General features: G+C 45.3%; 1 protein-coding gene across 2 annotated transcripts in view; it reads left to right on the forward strand.

The window, feature by feature from the left end:
• LOC147096838 (heterogeneous nuclear ribonucleoprotein U-like protein 1) overlaps positions 1-14,835 on the forward strand; it is a 59,970-nt gene that overhangs the window by 25,174 nt on the left and 19,961 nt on the right. For both annotated transcript variants that reach the window (XM_085973513.1, XM_085973514.1), the window contains 5 exons: positions 1,334-1,433; positions 6,989-7,101; positions 8,215-8,478; positions 11,650-11,772; positions 13,123-13,251. In XM_085973513.1, coding sequence (XP_085829639.1) covers positions 1,334-1,433; positions 6,989-7,101; positions 8,215-8,478; positions 11,650-11,772; positions 13,123-13,251 — 729 coding nt within the window. The remainder of the gene's footprint in view (positions 1-1,333; positions 1,434-6,988; positions 7,102-8,214; positions 8,479-11,649; positions 11,773-13,122; positions 13,252-14,835) is intronic.

Here is a 14,835-nt window from a genome sequence, read left to right on the forward strand (position 1 = left end):
GGAATACAGTTACTTGGATAGACGAGAGAAGCAGTGGTTGTTCTCCTTGGAGCAGAGATGGCTAAGAGGAGATTTGATAGAGGTGTTTAAAATCATGAAGGATTTAGATAGAGTAAATAAAGAGAAACTGTTTCCAGTGGCTGAAGGATCAATAACGAGAGGGCACAGATTTAAGGTGATTGGCAAAAGAACCAGAGGCGACATGAGGAAAAACTTTTTTACACAACAAGTGGTTAGGATTTGGAACGCACTGCCTGATAGGGTGGAGGGTACAGATTTAATTGTAGCCTTCAAAAGGGAATTAGATAAAGACTGGAAGGAGAAAAATTTGCAGGGATATGGGGAAAGAGCGGGGGAGTGGGATTAACTAGATTGCACTTCGAAAGAGCCGGTGCAGACATGGTGGGCTGAATGGCCTCTTGTGCTGTACTATGTATGTTTCTATTCTATGATTTGGATCTTAATATACCTTCTCCTTGGAAGATGCTTACAGTGCTTAAGGAGAGAGTCATGGGAGTTGTCTGGCACCGTGACCGTGTGAGAATATAGTCCATGGGTTTCTTCCTATTTGTGACATGGATCTAACCTCGTGTTTCAATGAGTGGTTGAGACATTCAGACCAGCAAGACTCAACGTTCAATCACTGTTCTGTGTTGAGTAGATCTCGGCTGAGGCACTACAATTGGCCTGAGCACCCCAGGCATTAAAGGTAAAATTCTGATCAGGGTACTAATTTCCAAATATTTTCCAGTGACCCAGCTGGAAGTGCTTGTGCATGGATATTGGATGACAATTGACGGTGATGCCCCTGCAGTTTAACAACCTGATGCACCCTGTTCAGGCTCATGCATAAGTAATGTTACAGGAAACTTTGGTTTATCCGGAGGTTAACTGTCCGGAATGCTCGATCCACCGGCAAAAATCAGGAGCCGTTTCATTAGTTTTTTTTTCTTTTCGTTGCTTTTTTTTCACCAGTCAGGCTCTGCAAGGTCTCGCTGAAGCTGTTGCTAAGCTACAGAGACGCTTGCAAGGTACGGCCGACTGTTTAGAAGCTGTTGCTAAGCAACAGGGTTTGTTGATTCACACTGAGCTGAAAAGCTCCGTATGTTTCAACATTAGCGCTGGTTTGTCCGGCAGTTTTGATGGGACGGCAACAGCTCGGTCCCGTCGGTGCCGGATAGCACAAAGTTTCCTGTATCTGTGCTAAATTTAGGCTCTTCTCTTGAGTCTGATTCTGCAGCAGTCCCATTTGGACTTCAAGTAGGACTTTAACATGTAATGTTCGTTAAGATGTCTGTGACAGCATTGTAAAATCACATCATTTTTTTTGTAGATTAATGAAGAGATTATAGTGAAGCATCTCCCTTCAACTGAGCCTGATCCCCACGTGGTTCGTGTTGGTTGGTCACTTGATTCCTGTAGTACCCAGCTAGGTAAGAAGATTTTGTGTCTCAACTTTTTGATAAGTCACACTTGCGCTTATTCATTGTATTAAATTCGGATCATGGTTCGCTCTGCAATGTTTATCCTTCCTTTCTCGGCTGGTATGTGTTAAGATTATCATGGATTAGTTGATTTTTAGAATACTTGTTTTAATACCTTTATAACCATCAGTATCTTATCAGTAATGGATTTAGAATCGTGTGTAAGAATTAAATGTAGAAGTCTAATCATCAGTAGTATGCAATGATAACCTGAATTATATGACATGTAATCCTTCTGCTTATAATTAAGTCTGTGTGAGGTAAGCTGTAACCAGACAGCCTGGGGTGAGAAAGAGGATTGCTGTGGTCGAATAGGGAAGTTGTGGGTGAAAAGTTGGATATTAGCCAACAGTAAGGATGAGACATCGAGGGCAGCTCGCCTGGGAAGCAAGGTCAGGTGTAGCTGCCACTGTGTTGGAATGTTACGATGCCTGCAGTGAATTAAAAACAGCAAGGACACTATGGCCCTGATTTTCGGGCAGCTGTCGGGCGGCTTTTCATGCGGCCGTGGTCCGAAAATCGCGGAAAAAGCGGGTCGGGACCCCCCCCCCCCCCCCGCCTGATACCCCGCCCCGTCCGACTTTCGGACCGCCGTTTCCACGCGCCCCGCTTCAGTCCCGCCCGCCGCTGGCGGGACTGCTCGTCGGCACACTAATCACCAATGATCACCTTGTTAAGGACGATTTTCCCGTGCCGTTGCGACTTTGGGGCTTTCCCCACCTGAAACCCGCCTGCGGGGAACCCCGCCGATGAGAGCTGGCGTGAAAACAGCTGGCTTGCTTGCTTGCAGCAGCAGGTCGCTGAGGGCTGAAGATATTTAAAGAGGCAGCATTTGCAGGCTGCAGGACCTTGTTGATCAAGGCTTGGGGGAACTATTTGAAGCCTTAGGAGCAGCTGCAGAAAGTTGGAGCCTCACACTTCTTCAGTGTGAGCTCCTGGGAAGCCCCTCTCACCACCCTAACTCAGGAACTCCTCAACCGAGGCCTTTGGCACCTTCCCTTCCTGGCATTGGAGGATCTCCAACAGCAGAGGTGGCAGCAGCAGAACCAGGAACAACAGGATGATTACCAGGAGCACCAGGCTGCTGCTCACTCACCTGAAGCTGCACAAGCCAGAAGGGGCCAGCACTTGGAAGTGGCTTGAGAGCACCTTGCTGCGCTTTAGGGGGCCAGTGGGACCCGTTTCTGCACTGGCAGTCCTACTCAGAAGGACTTCCATGAAGATCTGGTTTCTCTGTTCATGAGATGGCCAACGCTCCTCAAGAGATGTCATTCTCTTATGAGCACTCACCATATTTTCTGTATGCTGGCGAGTTATCTCCTCCATGGAGGTAGCCAACCTTTCCATGGTGCTGCGTTCATGCACCAATGACTCCACAAAGGCTCTGCTCATGGTCGCTATGAACTCATCCATTCGCTCCACACTCGCTGCGACCCTGGAGAGAAAACCTGCCAGAGACTCCTGCATCTGTGCATGGAGATCCATCACCTCTCCTCTTGCGGATGGACCCAGAGGCAGAGGGTCGAGATGCAGCGCAGCTGAGCTGAGCTGGCAGAGCCCTGCGCCCTCCGACGAGGACTCTCCACTGCTGTCCCTGTCTCCAGAATCTGCTGAGGCTCGCTTGTCAGCTGTGAAACACCAGGTGACAACACTACTCTATGTCCCACAGGTCCCCCCGAGGTGTGAGTGTCTGCGCTGGGTGCGCTTACTTCTGCTGACGCTGCACCCTCAGAGGTTGGAGCTTCCTCTGAGGAGTCTGGCTGCACAGCCTCTTCCTCCTCCACAGTGAGGACGGGGGCTCTGGATGGTACTGTGGGGGAGTAAAGGAAGGAGTTACAGATGTAATGCTAAGGTTCCTCTGGTGACTCCCAGCGAGTTGGCATCTGCTGACACCTGCATCCATGCAGCATTGGTCTCAGTGGGAGGCCTCTTCCTCCCTGACCTAGGGAAGAGGACCTCCCTGTGGGCCCTAACCCCATCCAATAATGCCTGCAGTGAAGCCTCGTCGCATTTGAAGGCAGCTCAGGGTCTGGCACTGGCCACAGCTGCTGCAGGCTCCTCTGCCATCCTGTATGGTTCATTTGGAAGCCTTCAGAGGATGCAGTGCTTGCCATGGACCTTGAAAGCACCACGAATGATGACATCATACTGTGGGGATTTCTGACTCGATTTAGACAATTAGCAATTGGCCAATTGAGGGAAAATTGCGTGGGGCTGGCTGACACTTTTTTTAATGTGTGTCAGAAACCCCACATTCGGGGAAATCTGACCATTTCCCACACAAGCCGAAAATCGGGGCCTATATCTCTACACTATGGAGACATGTTCCTCTTGTGTTGCCATAACTACCCCAGGTATGAGTCTTGATGGTCAGAAACCGATGATGTAAGGGTATCATCAGACCAGAACCTGCGTAAGCCAAGGTGCTGCAGACGTGGCATCTTTATGGTTGGATTTTGGGTGTAAGCAAGTGATTGGTTCAGTTAGACTCCATAGGTTTTGAATGAGAGTAAGGGTATAAGACGGGGGTCTTGACGGCCACAGAGTAGAAGATTGCAGGAAGAATCAAGCTGGGAGATGAAGAGAGGCAAGAGACAAGAGACACAGTGCAGCTTACGGTTGCACTTCTACCCAGAGGATAACGGGGTAATATAAGTCTCAATTATTCTCTGTAAACTACTGCTCAAATACTGTGATGTATTAAGTCCTGCTTGTGCTGAATAAAGTTAACTCACTGTCCCCCAATACAGGTCAACCTCAAATCATTTGGCACCAGGATCCCTCTGGGATCTACATTTGAAATTAGTGACTTGGATTATATGGTACACACCTATCCATATGTCCCTTTTCTATGAGAGGATCTTTGGGTTTTGTTGAGCAGTAGATTTTATTCACACTTTTTTTAAAAGAAAATGTGTAACCCATGGAACATGAGAAAGTTTGTCCTGGGTGAGTGGGCTGATTGTATTGAACTCCTAACGCACGTCTAAGTTCAGATCTCCCTTGTGCAGTCGAGCGCACTTTGGTAGATATATAGGATTACGTTATGTTCTCTGCCCACCTATACAAGATGGCCGTTGTGCTTCCCTAACGCAGATTCTTGTATCTTGTAAGAAAAACAGAAAACGCTACAGACACTCAGTAAGTCAGGCAGCATCTGTCAAGTACGGGACCAAAAATGTGGCCTGACCTGTGTTAGCCGGACAGTTGCTGCCTTACCTGATCAGTGTCTCCAGCGTTTTGACCCAGATTTCCAGCATCTGCATTATTCTTTTATCTCTCTTTTTTGTCTGACCATGCTAGTACATGGAGATTTTAACTGCTCGAGTAGACAAGCTGGTGCCAGTGGTTCCCGTCCCTGCAGATGTGGTGCTTTGTGCAGCAGTGATGTGAGAACCTTGATGTGGCTTTACCCTATTGCAGCGTTCTTCGACTTTGCATTTTACTTCAGCCCCTGTCAGCCTTGCCCTTGGGCTTTTATTTAACTTCCCGAGTCCCTGATTGCTGCGGTGGGCCTTTTATGGATTCCGTGTCTCCGAGCTGCCATGGGGGTTTAATCGATGGTACTTTATCTCCTTCCTTCTGGATTGGCCAATTCTGGAGTAAATTTGGAAGTGTTTATTTTCCTTTTTTTGGAATTTAGGGCATCAGTGCTTTGCACAGGAAGAGTTTTGCTTTGGTAAGAGGTGGGAGTCTCGTGCTTCCCAAGCTTGCTTTGAAAGTGGATTTGACGATTCGGATCTGCCCATTAAAGTACTGATGTTCGGAGCATCCTCAGCCAAGTTTGTGGGCTGTGTTTAGCCTGGAGGATGCCTCTTATCCATGACTGCTGTAGATCATCCTTTTGAATGATATGCCCCTAAATGATAGTGTAAATGGAACAAATGTATGTATTTTACACCATCTATGCATCATTGAACCTTATTTTTTTCTGTACAGTTGAGATGACTTTATTATAAACCGTGGATGGAGCGCATATTTGGATTGCTAGTATATTCTAAAACTGCATGCTGAAGATTAAAACAAATCTCTTCTACTAATTTGATTAACTGATACTTGTCCTGGATTGGATTCTTTCCAGTCTACCCGCTGCTAATTGTCTCAATTATTTTCCCTGTGCTGGCTTTAATTCGGCATTTACTCTTGGCTAGATCTGGCATCAGATTTCAGCCTGAGCGGTTGTTACTTTGTTTAGCTAATCACTGAAGGGCTTGCTACAATCCACCTTCCCCAGTGTGCACCAGGACTTGGCTCTCTACCTGTTCCTTCTTACTATTTCTTATCCATTACCCAGATGAGTTTAAATCGAGTTTCGAGAGAGTAAATAAAGAGGAACTGTGTCCTGTGCCTGAAGGGGCGATAACCAGCGGGCACAGATTTACGGTGACTGGCTAAAGAACCAGAGGCGACATGAGGAAAAAACCTTTTTAAGCAACGAGTGGTTAGGATTTGGAATGCGCTGCCCGATAGGGTGGAGGACACAGATTCAATAGTAACCTTCAAAAGGGAATTGGATAAATACTTGAAGGAGAAAAAATTGAAGGGACATGGGGAAAGAGCGGGGGAGTGGGACTCACTGGATTGCTCTTCCAAAGAGTTGGCGCAGACTCGATGGGCCGAATGGCCTCCTCCTGTGCTCTACTGTTCTATGATTGTATGAGGCACCTGTTGTGTGCTGTCATAAGAGAGCACAGCTCCCCCCCCCCCCCCGGCGACCTCTTGCTGACGATGACTTGACTGCATTGCCTCTTGGTTTTGAATCCCTCCATGGCCTCAACTCTCCCACCCATGTCAATAATTGCTGTAATGTCCTGCCCTTTGCACCCGTACCCTTTGAACCACTTCTCTTTTCCCCCTTGTCCAATAAGTTAGCTGCAGATAACATTCCTACTCATTTGAAAGGCATAATCCTAGTCCGAGGGAGATTTGTACCATATATGCCAAATTTTGTCACTGGGACAGAGATATGTTACAGCAGATGAATTATTCGAGTATTTATATTCCTGTCTGACCAGTGAAATATAAATACTCTAATCCGTCTGCCGTAACACAAGTCTGTGTTTATCTACATGTTTATTTCTCTGACCCTGGATCAGTATGTTCACAAACCATTTCCGAGCTTACGCAGTGAATACCAATTATTGTACTCTAAGGCAGGTAATTCTGCCACTGGAGGTTGCCATAATGTTTTTACTGACAGTTTCTTACGAGTGAAATTAGTGTAACATTAAAACACTTGTGCATGCCTCTATACTTGCCCAAGAACTGTTGTACCAGGGCCAGAACACCTACGGATTGCTTTCCTCACTCCGTGTATTTGCGAAGCGCTCCGGGGCACCTAATAGATTGCAGAATTAGATCAGTAAGAGTCATAGTATCAGAATTTGACTGACTAGAGAAACGCCTCCATGAAGATACTTGATTTAGCGTTAGCACACAGTATTCAGTGAGATTGCACTATTTCTAGAAATGGCCTCTCATGCCAAATTAACTGTCCTTTTTAGGTGAGGAGGATTTCTCGTATGGGTATGGAGGGACTGGAAAGAAGTCATCAAACTGCAGGTTTCATGACTATGGAGAGCGATTTTCTGAAAACGATGTTCTGGGATGCCTAATTGTAAGTATTGCAAACTTACTTTGAATTATAATAAACAGTACTTTTTCACTCAAGGCGGCTACAAGCAGAGTGTAGATCAGGTTTTTTGTGTTTTATACGTATTAATATAATGGTTACATAAGTTATAAGGGGTTCTGGAAATTTGTTTTTAAAGATGCTCCTGGAGGTATTTCTTTGAACCGATCCGTTTCTGATTTGAAATGTCGTCTTGGAGCTCCGTTCTGTTTGGTTTTGTTTGTTAGCATTCAGACTGGGGCAACAGGTCAGAATGGGGTTTTGACTACTTGTACTTCATTTGCTCCCATGATATCAACTTGATATTTCCTTTAGAACTGTACTGCAAAAGGGAATGAACATGGTACATGATGTTCGAACGCAGATTCCATGCTAGAGTGACAAAGCTACTGTTTTAATCCTGCAGTGTCGGTTTGCTTTCTCCTGCAGAGCCTGTGGTTCCTGTCCCATAATCATAAGTTGTGGTTATCCACATGGATCTAGCCTTGCCACTGCTTAAAACTACTTTTCCAGTGGGCAGACTGCCTGGATCTATACTGTGTCTTTTGGCTCTTGGCCAGATTGCTAGGAATGACACTGGGGGACAGAGCAATGGGTAGAGTCGCCTGTTGCAGCCCGGTTACTGACTTACTGGGCAAGATGTAGGGGACTGATGGCGAGATGGGAAATTTGTTGCTAGCTCTCATGCTTGAGGGGACTGCATTAAGAGGAAATGGAGGTACAGGAAACTTTTTGGTTTATCCGGAGGTTAACTGTCCGGAATGCTCGAGCCACTGGCAAAAATCAGGAGCTGTTTTGTTAGGTTTTCTTTCTTTTCGTTGCTTTTTTTTCACCAGTAAGGCTCTGCAAGGTCTCGCTGAAGCTGTTGCTAAGCTACAGAGACGCTTGCAAGGTACGGCCGACTGTTTAGAAGCTGGGTTTGTTGCCAGATACGGAGCTCAAAATCTCCGTATGTTTCAACATTAGCGCTGGTTTGTCCGGCAGTTTTGATGGGACGGCAACAGCTCGGTAGCACAAAGTTTCCTGTAGTAGTTTGAGCCCGTTCTCAAATGTTTCATCGCTGAACATTTCCCCTTTTACTATCCATCACCTCTAAAGAACTTTGAAGCCGGCGAAGATGTGGAGATGTCCTTTACAAAGAATGGAAGGTGGCTGGGTGTGGCGTTCAGGGCCAGGAAAATGGCTCTTGGTGGACGGCCATTGTTCCCACACGTGCTGAGCAAGAACTGCGCCATTGAATTCAACTTTGGACAGAAGGGACCGTGGTGCAGAATTCCTGACGGGTTCACGTACATTCAGCACGTGCATGTAGATGAGCGCATACGAGGCACAGCAGGACCAAAGAGCAAGTCGGAGTGTGAGGTGGGTGTACAGATTGAGGTTGGAAGAGTTATTGTGATTCTAAAATCTGGGCTGTCTATCTCGAGGAAACCCTTTTCCTTGTGCTATACCACTTGGTTGTTTTTTTTAGATCGAATGCCCCACATAGTCTAATCATTAATTTTCCCCCCATATTGTCTGAATTTATTTGACTTTACTTAAATAATTCAATTTCGGTTTGCTCAATTTGTAGAAAATGTGTAGAATTTCCCAAATCTCAGTGTTGGGATGGTGGTCTTTTCCTTTCGTGCCTTCCCATCGATCACAATTCTGCAGTGGGCAAACCGTGTGGAAAGGCACAGAGGAAGGACCGATGAGAGGTAGGAATGGGATTGGGTGCAATGCACCAGCCACAAATCTGTTTTGTCTGGATCCAAGTCTACACAATATCTAGAATATGATGGGAAAAGGCTTGCCCTTGAATGAGGTCTCCTGTTGACAAGGTGCTTTTTTCTACTTAATTCAACCCCCACAGTCCATGCCCATTGCTTATGTAGTGTAAGCACAGAACTGCACTACAAATCAACCACGTGCTTATCAAGATTTAGCTCAAAATCCATGTGCTCTGTTTTAGTTTAATAGTGTTGGGTGCAACAATTTCGGGAGCTTTTTTCTCTTCAAACACTTCACTGGCACATAGAAACATAGAAGATAGGAGCAGGAGTAGGCCATTTGGCCCCTCGAGCCTACTCCGCCATTCAATGAGATCATGGCTGATCATCCAAACTCATTGCCCTGTCCCTGCCTTCTCCCCATATCCCTTGATCCCTTTAGCCATAAGAAATATATCTAACTCCTTCTTGAATATATTTAATGAATTGGCCTCAACTGCCTTCTGTGGTAGAGAATTCCACAGGTTCACCACTCTCTGGGTGAAGAAATTCCTCCTCATCTCTGTCCTAAATGGCTTACCCCTTATCCTTAGACTGTGACCCCTGGTTCTGGACTCCCCTGCCATCAGGAACATCCTTTCTGCATCTAGTCTGTCTAGTCCTGTTAGAATTTTATAAGTTTCAATGAGATCCCCTCTCATTCTTCTAAACTCCAGTGGGTATAAGCCCAATCGACCCAATCTCTCCTCATACGTCATTCCTGCCATCCCAGGTATCAGCCTGGTGAATCTTCGCTGCACTCCCTCCATGGCAAGAACATCCTTCCTCAGATAAGGCGACCAAAACTGCACACAATATATAATATCGGTTTATTCAACAGATGAGGATAACAATGTAATATCTTGGAATTTCTGGGGAAATGGAGGACGATGGATATGATTAAGCTGAAATCGGTGGAAGGTGGTTGGAAGGCAATCAGTTTTAAATCGCTGATTTATGGGGTAATGAATAACAGTTGGTGGTCTTTGTGTGTGACGCCTTTCTAAATGAGACGCTAGGTCAAAACCGCACTGCTTCGATATCTTTTAGTCATCCTCATTCCAGAGCTCGGGGTGGGGGGGGCAAGTTGGCAGAAGGCACGGTTACTATTGGCGAGACAGAAGGAGGGGAGAAATGCATAGGAGGGGACAGACAGCTTATGGGGGTTGTAACACTGGAGGAGATGGGGAGAGGCAAGGCCAGTGGAGCGACTTAAACATGAGGATGGCAATTTTAACCGAGTCATTGAGGGCCAGGAGCCCCTGTAGATAGGAGTGATGGGTGAGCTGGTCGTGCGGGATAGGATATAGGCAGCAGATCTTTGGATGAGCTGAATTTTAGGAAGGGTGGAGGAGGGAAGATCGACACGGAGAGCATTGCAATAGAGGTGACAAAGCCATGGATGAGGGTTTCAGTGGCAGTTGGGCTGAAATAGGGGTGATGATGGACAGTGTTATGGAGGTGGAAGTAGATGGAGGGGCTATGTGGTCAGAAACTAAGTTCGGGGTCAAATAGGATACAGGTTGCAAACAATCTGGTTCAGCCTCGGACAGTAGGTGGGGGAGGAAGACGGCGCTGGGTGGCACGGGTACCGAGTTCGTGGCGGGGGCTGAAGACGATGACTTCAGTCTTCCAAATGTTTGGAGGAAAGCCTCAATTGCTCATGAATAGTCAAAATGCAGGGGAAGCTTGAGTTGCAGGGAGCTTCTAGCCACGTTCACTGGGTGAAATTTCTGTACCCAGATTGATCGAACTATCCCTCACCTTTTGTGTGGTAGGAACCACATGCAGCCAGTGAAATTATTGCATTAGTTCACCATGAACATCTTAAGAACTGCAGCTGGGGTCAGTGTCCTTTGCTTTGCAAGCCTCAGATTCTCGGGCAAAGGCCTGTTTGGGAGTAAGTTAAGCTATCGCTGAAAAGCCTCGAGATGTGCCAATAGCTGTAAATAGTCCTGCAAAGAGCAGTAACGGGTCAGGCCCAACACAGGCAAATCTTTCTTTGTGGAAGAACAGCTGCGTTTTCAAACCAGAGCGAGATTTGCCTTCGGGAGGGCTGCAAGAGTCCAGAATGATTAATAAACTTGCTGTCCCCGTTGCCACGTAACCACTCTGTGATTGCCAGATCTGGGGCAGCATTCCTCAGTTTCTGTTTCGAAACAAGATTCTTGAAGAGGCCACTTCAGAGCAGCCAGAACATGAAAGCTTATGGCTCTTGCGCATCCCTGATTTTTATCGCTTCATTGGCAGCCGTGCCTCTAGGCCCTAAGCTCTGGAATTTCCCCCCTTAACTTCTCCGCCTCTCTACCTCCCTCTCCTCCTTAAAACCGACCTCTGACCAAGCTTTTGATCACCTGTCCTAATTTCTCCTGTTGTCTTTTTGGTGCATAATCCTGGACATTATCAATGATAAAATTGCATTATGCTTACTGTCGCATCAATACTAGTATTCATTAATAGTTGTGTAGGGTTTCAAGTTCATTCCAGGTTAACTGATAAAAATGTTGAAAGCTTACATTAGGATTGAGCCTTCCTGCCTCCCTTGCTGCTTTTTGGGACTCACTATGCCACACACTAGTTGAAGCTAGTGATCCATTCCCAGGCCTTCGCTCCAGTGAAGCGCCATGGTAAGTTTTGCTACATTAAAGGTGCTATATAAATGCAAGGCTGCCATTTACTAAGGTGGAAAATCTGGGGACAATTAGGGGAAGGAGAAATGAGAGAAAATGGGGAGCACTGCACCTTGCTTAAAGAAGTTTTACTAATGAGGCGTTTTCTTTAGATCCTGATGATGGTTGGCCTACCTGCTGCAGGGAAGACAACATGGGCTATAATGCATGCAGCTAGCCACCCGTGGAAGAAATACAACATCCTCGGAACAAATGCCATCATGGAAAAGATGAAGGTAGGTGTAGGGCGTGCAGAATGACCCAGTTTCTTGGGTTTGTGCCAGAACTGGCAAGTGGCTTGGAGATGCTCAGCTGATGGATACCTTCATTAATTGAGTTCAATTTTAAAGTCTACCAACAATATTGTAAACACGGAGTCAGTATATGACAGGCCTGCAATCCGAAGACTAAATAACTGAAAGCTGAAGTGAAAATCGGTAATGGGGACAGGTGGTGTACCTGTCCATTGGCAGTTCTGCAGACTGACACAGCCGTGTGCCTGCTGCCCAGTGCCCGAAGAGTTGAAAACACTTGCCTGTAATTCCGTCAACAGCCCCTTTCAGTAGTGTCATTGCATAAGGGTCAAAAGTCAGCTGGTGCAGTGATATTTTCATTTCTATATTTATTCTACTACAGAATGGCATAAAATACAGACATAAGAACATAAGAAATAGGAGCAGGAGTAGGCCATTCAGTGAGGACTGATCTACTGCCTCAACTCCATTCACCGGCCCTATCGCCATATCCCTTGATGCCTTTACTAGTCAGAAATCTATCGACTTCTGTTTTGAATATACCCAATGACTGAGCCTCCACAGCCCTCTGGGGTAGAGAGTTCCAAAGATTCACCCCCCTCTGTGTGAAGAAATTTCTTCTCATCTCAGTCCTGAATGGCCTACCCTTTATCCTGAGGCTGTGGCCCCTGGTTCTAGACTCCCCAGCCAAGGGAAACATTCTCCCAGCATCCGCCCTATCAAGCCCTGTAATAATTTTGTATGCTTCAATTAGATCCCCTCTCATTCTTCTGAATTCAAGAGAATACAGGCCTAGTTTACTCGATCTCTTCTCATACGACAGTCCCGCCATCCCAGGAATCAATCTCGTGAACCTTCGTTGCACTTCCTCTATGGCAAGTATATCCTTCCTTAGGTAAGGAGACCAAAATTGTACACAGTATTCCAGGTGTGGTCTCACCAGACTTATGCACAAACACTAAGGTCCTTTTATTTGAACAATCTCCGGGGGGGGGTGCAGAAGTGTGATCATTTGAACTTTTAATTTCCATTTCCACGTGTGCAAAAAGTGGTGCCTCTATGCGTAGAAAGCATATCAAATAGTTCTCGTTTCCCTGGTGTCAAAAGCCCGGATTGTAAATTGAGACTGAGTATAAAGGACTGATGATTTTCAAAAAGTACTGCAGAAGAAAGGGTCCCAGCTAACAGTTTGTTGGAAAGCCTATTTCAGTACATATTGGGGCAAAATAGCATGAGTTGCAAGATATAATGGCTGCACACTGGAAGCGAATGGTCGCTCGGTGCCAGAGAATCCAGTCCTTTCAACAACGGGCATCTCTGCCATTTTCACAGGTGATGGGTCTTCGACGTCAGCGCAACTACGCAGGCCGCTGGGATGTCCTCATCCAGCAAGCGACTCAATGCTTGAACCGCCTCATCCAGATTGCTGCTCGCAAGAAACGCAACTACATCCTTGACCAGGTACTGTTGTGTTTCCACGCTTTACTGATGCATTAGATAAGAGACCTTACTTTAGCTTGTTTGCGGCAATAAATTAATGATGCCCACTTATTGAGCAAATTAAATCTCTTGTAATATATATATATTATATATATATATTTTTTAAAACACATTGTAAATAAAGAAGAACTTTGTTTCATTGCTTGGGGATCAAATGAAAATACCCATCCCATGTAAAGAACAAAAATACAAGATGGGATTTAATGATGCTGCTGCTTAGAAAGTAAAACACCAATGGTGAGTAAGTGACTGATCTCCATTGTTATTAAGTAAAACAAAAAACATGTCTTTAAAAATAGATGTAGTAATTGGAACTTTGTTGATTGTTAAATAATTGGTGTGTGCAGGTAAGTTCTCACTAAGAACATTGGCTTTCCAGGGCCTGCAAGATGGGCAAGGTAAGTACAGGTCGAAAGGACAGTCTTTGGTACAGGATAACTGTAAGTACCACAGGGTAAATAGTTGTGTGTTGTCTTGTCTGGGGCAGATGTTCTTGTGAAGAACTGGTAAGTAAAGGTAAGTATGTACGCGTGTAGTCAGGGCCAAGAAAGGAAAAACTTTACACTCTCTAGATGGCTTTTGTGGGGCTGTTTGACCCCTTTAGAGAAGTGCAAAGAATGGAATCCGAATTATATTTTCAGATCTACTCCACACCAGAACTAATAATCAGCCAGCTACTGTCAGCGACACTACAATTGCTTTGATACACTCACCTAGTTCGTTCTAGCCTTTTAAAGTCCTGTTATAATTGAATGTGATTGGCTTTTTAATTAAATCAAAGTTTCTGAAAATATTTCACTGTGTCCTTGGCTGAAACATTCTCCATTCTAGCGGCACAGTGACCCACGCATTAAGTGTACGGATTCCTTGCACCACAAGAGAATTAGATAGCTTTATTCCTCAAAACGTACGCCGAAGATTGGCATGTCTGTAACATACTGCGCCTTGAAATACTTTAAAGGTGTGTGCAGCTGTTAAATTTCACACCTATGTTTGGTGTGTATGTTGCAGTTGGTTCACGACGCTTCAAGGGTTTTGGGTCTTGTGTTGCTCCATAATTTCTGTAATCCAAGTCTGGAAATGCCTAGATTTTTCAATGCAGGTCAAGCGGGGTTTAAGCTGGCGCAAAGTTGCTAATTAGGAAGCTTTTTAAAAGAATGGAGATTAAGCATAATTTTGACTTGCTCTTGGAGGGATGCGATGTCCTTTTAGTAAAAGTGCTTGTGTAACAAACGAATAAATGCTCATTCCAAGATATAGTTTAACAGTTTCCAGATGTAATGAGCTGTATCGACACTTTGCACATTTGTTGCATGTAGTATGCGATGTTGCCAACTGTCTTGTGAAAAGGAATAGTTGATGGCTGTTACACAAGTAAATATTGGATAGTACACTGGATACTATGTAAGTTGGCTTGCATTGCGTATACATTTTTGCAAAGTATCCTTTTAGTATGGGGCAATTTCTGATGTCAGTCTTAAAAACAGAAGTGTCTTGAATTTTGGTAGTGTTAAACAGTAACTGGTTGAGCAGATTTGTTGGTTG

Source organism: Somniosus microcephalus, chromosome 34 (assembly GCF_052327205.1).
Source record: "Somniosus microcephalus isolate GS21.2 chromosome 34, FLI_Smic_1.0, whole genome shotgun sequence".
Lineage (NCBI taxonomy): Eukaryota > Metazoa > Chordata > Chondrichthyes > Squaliformes > Somniosidae > Somniosus > Somniosus microcephalus.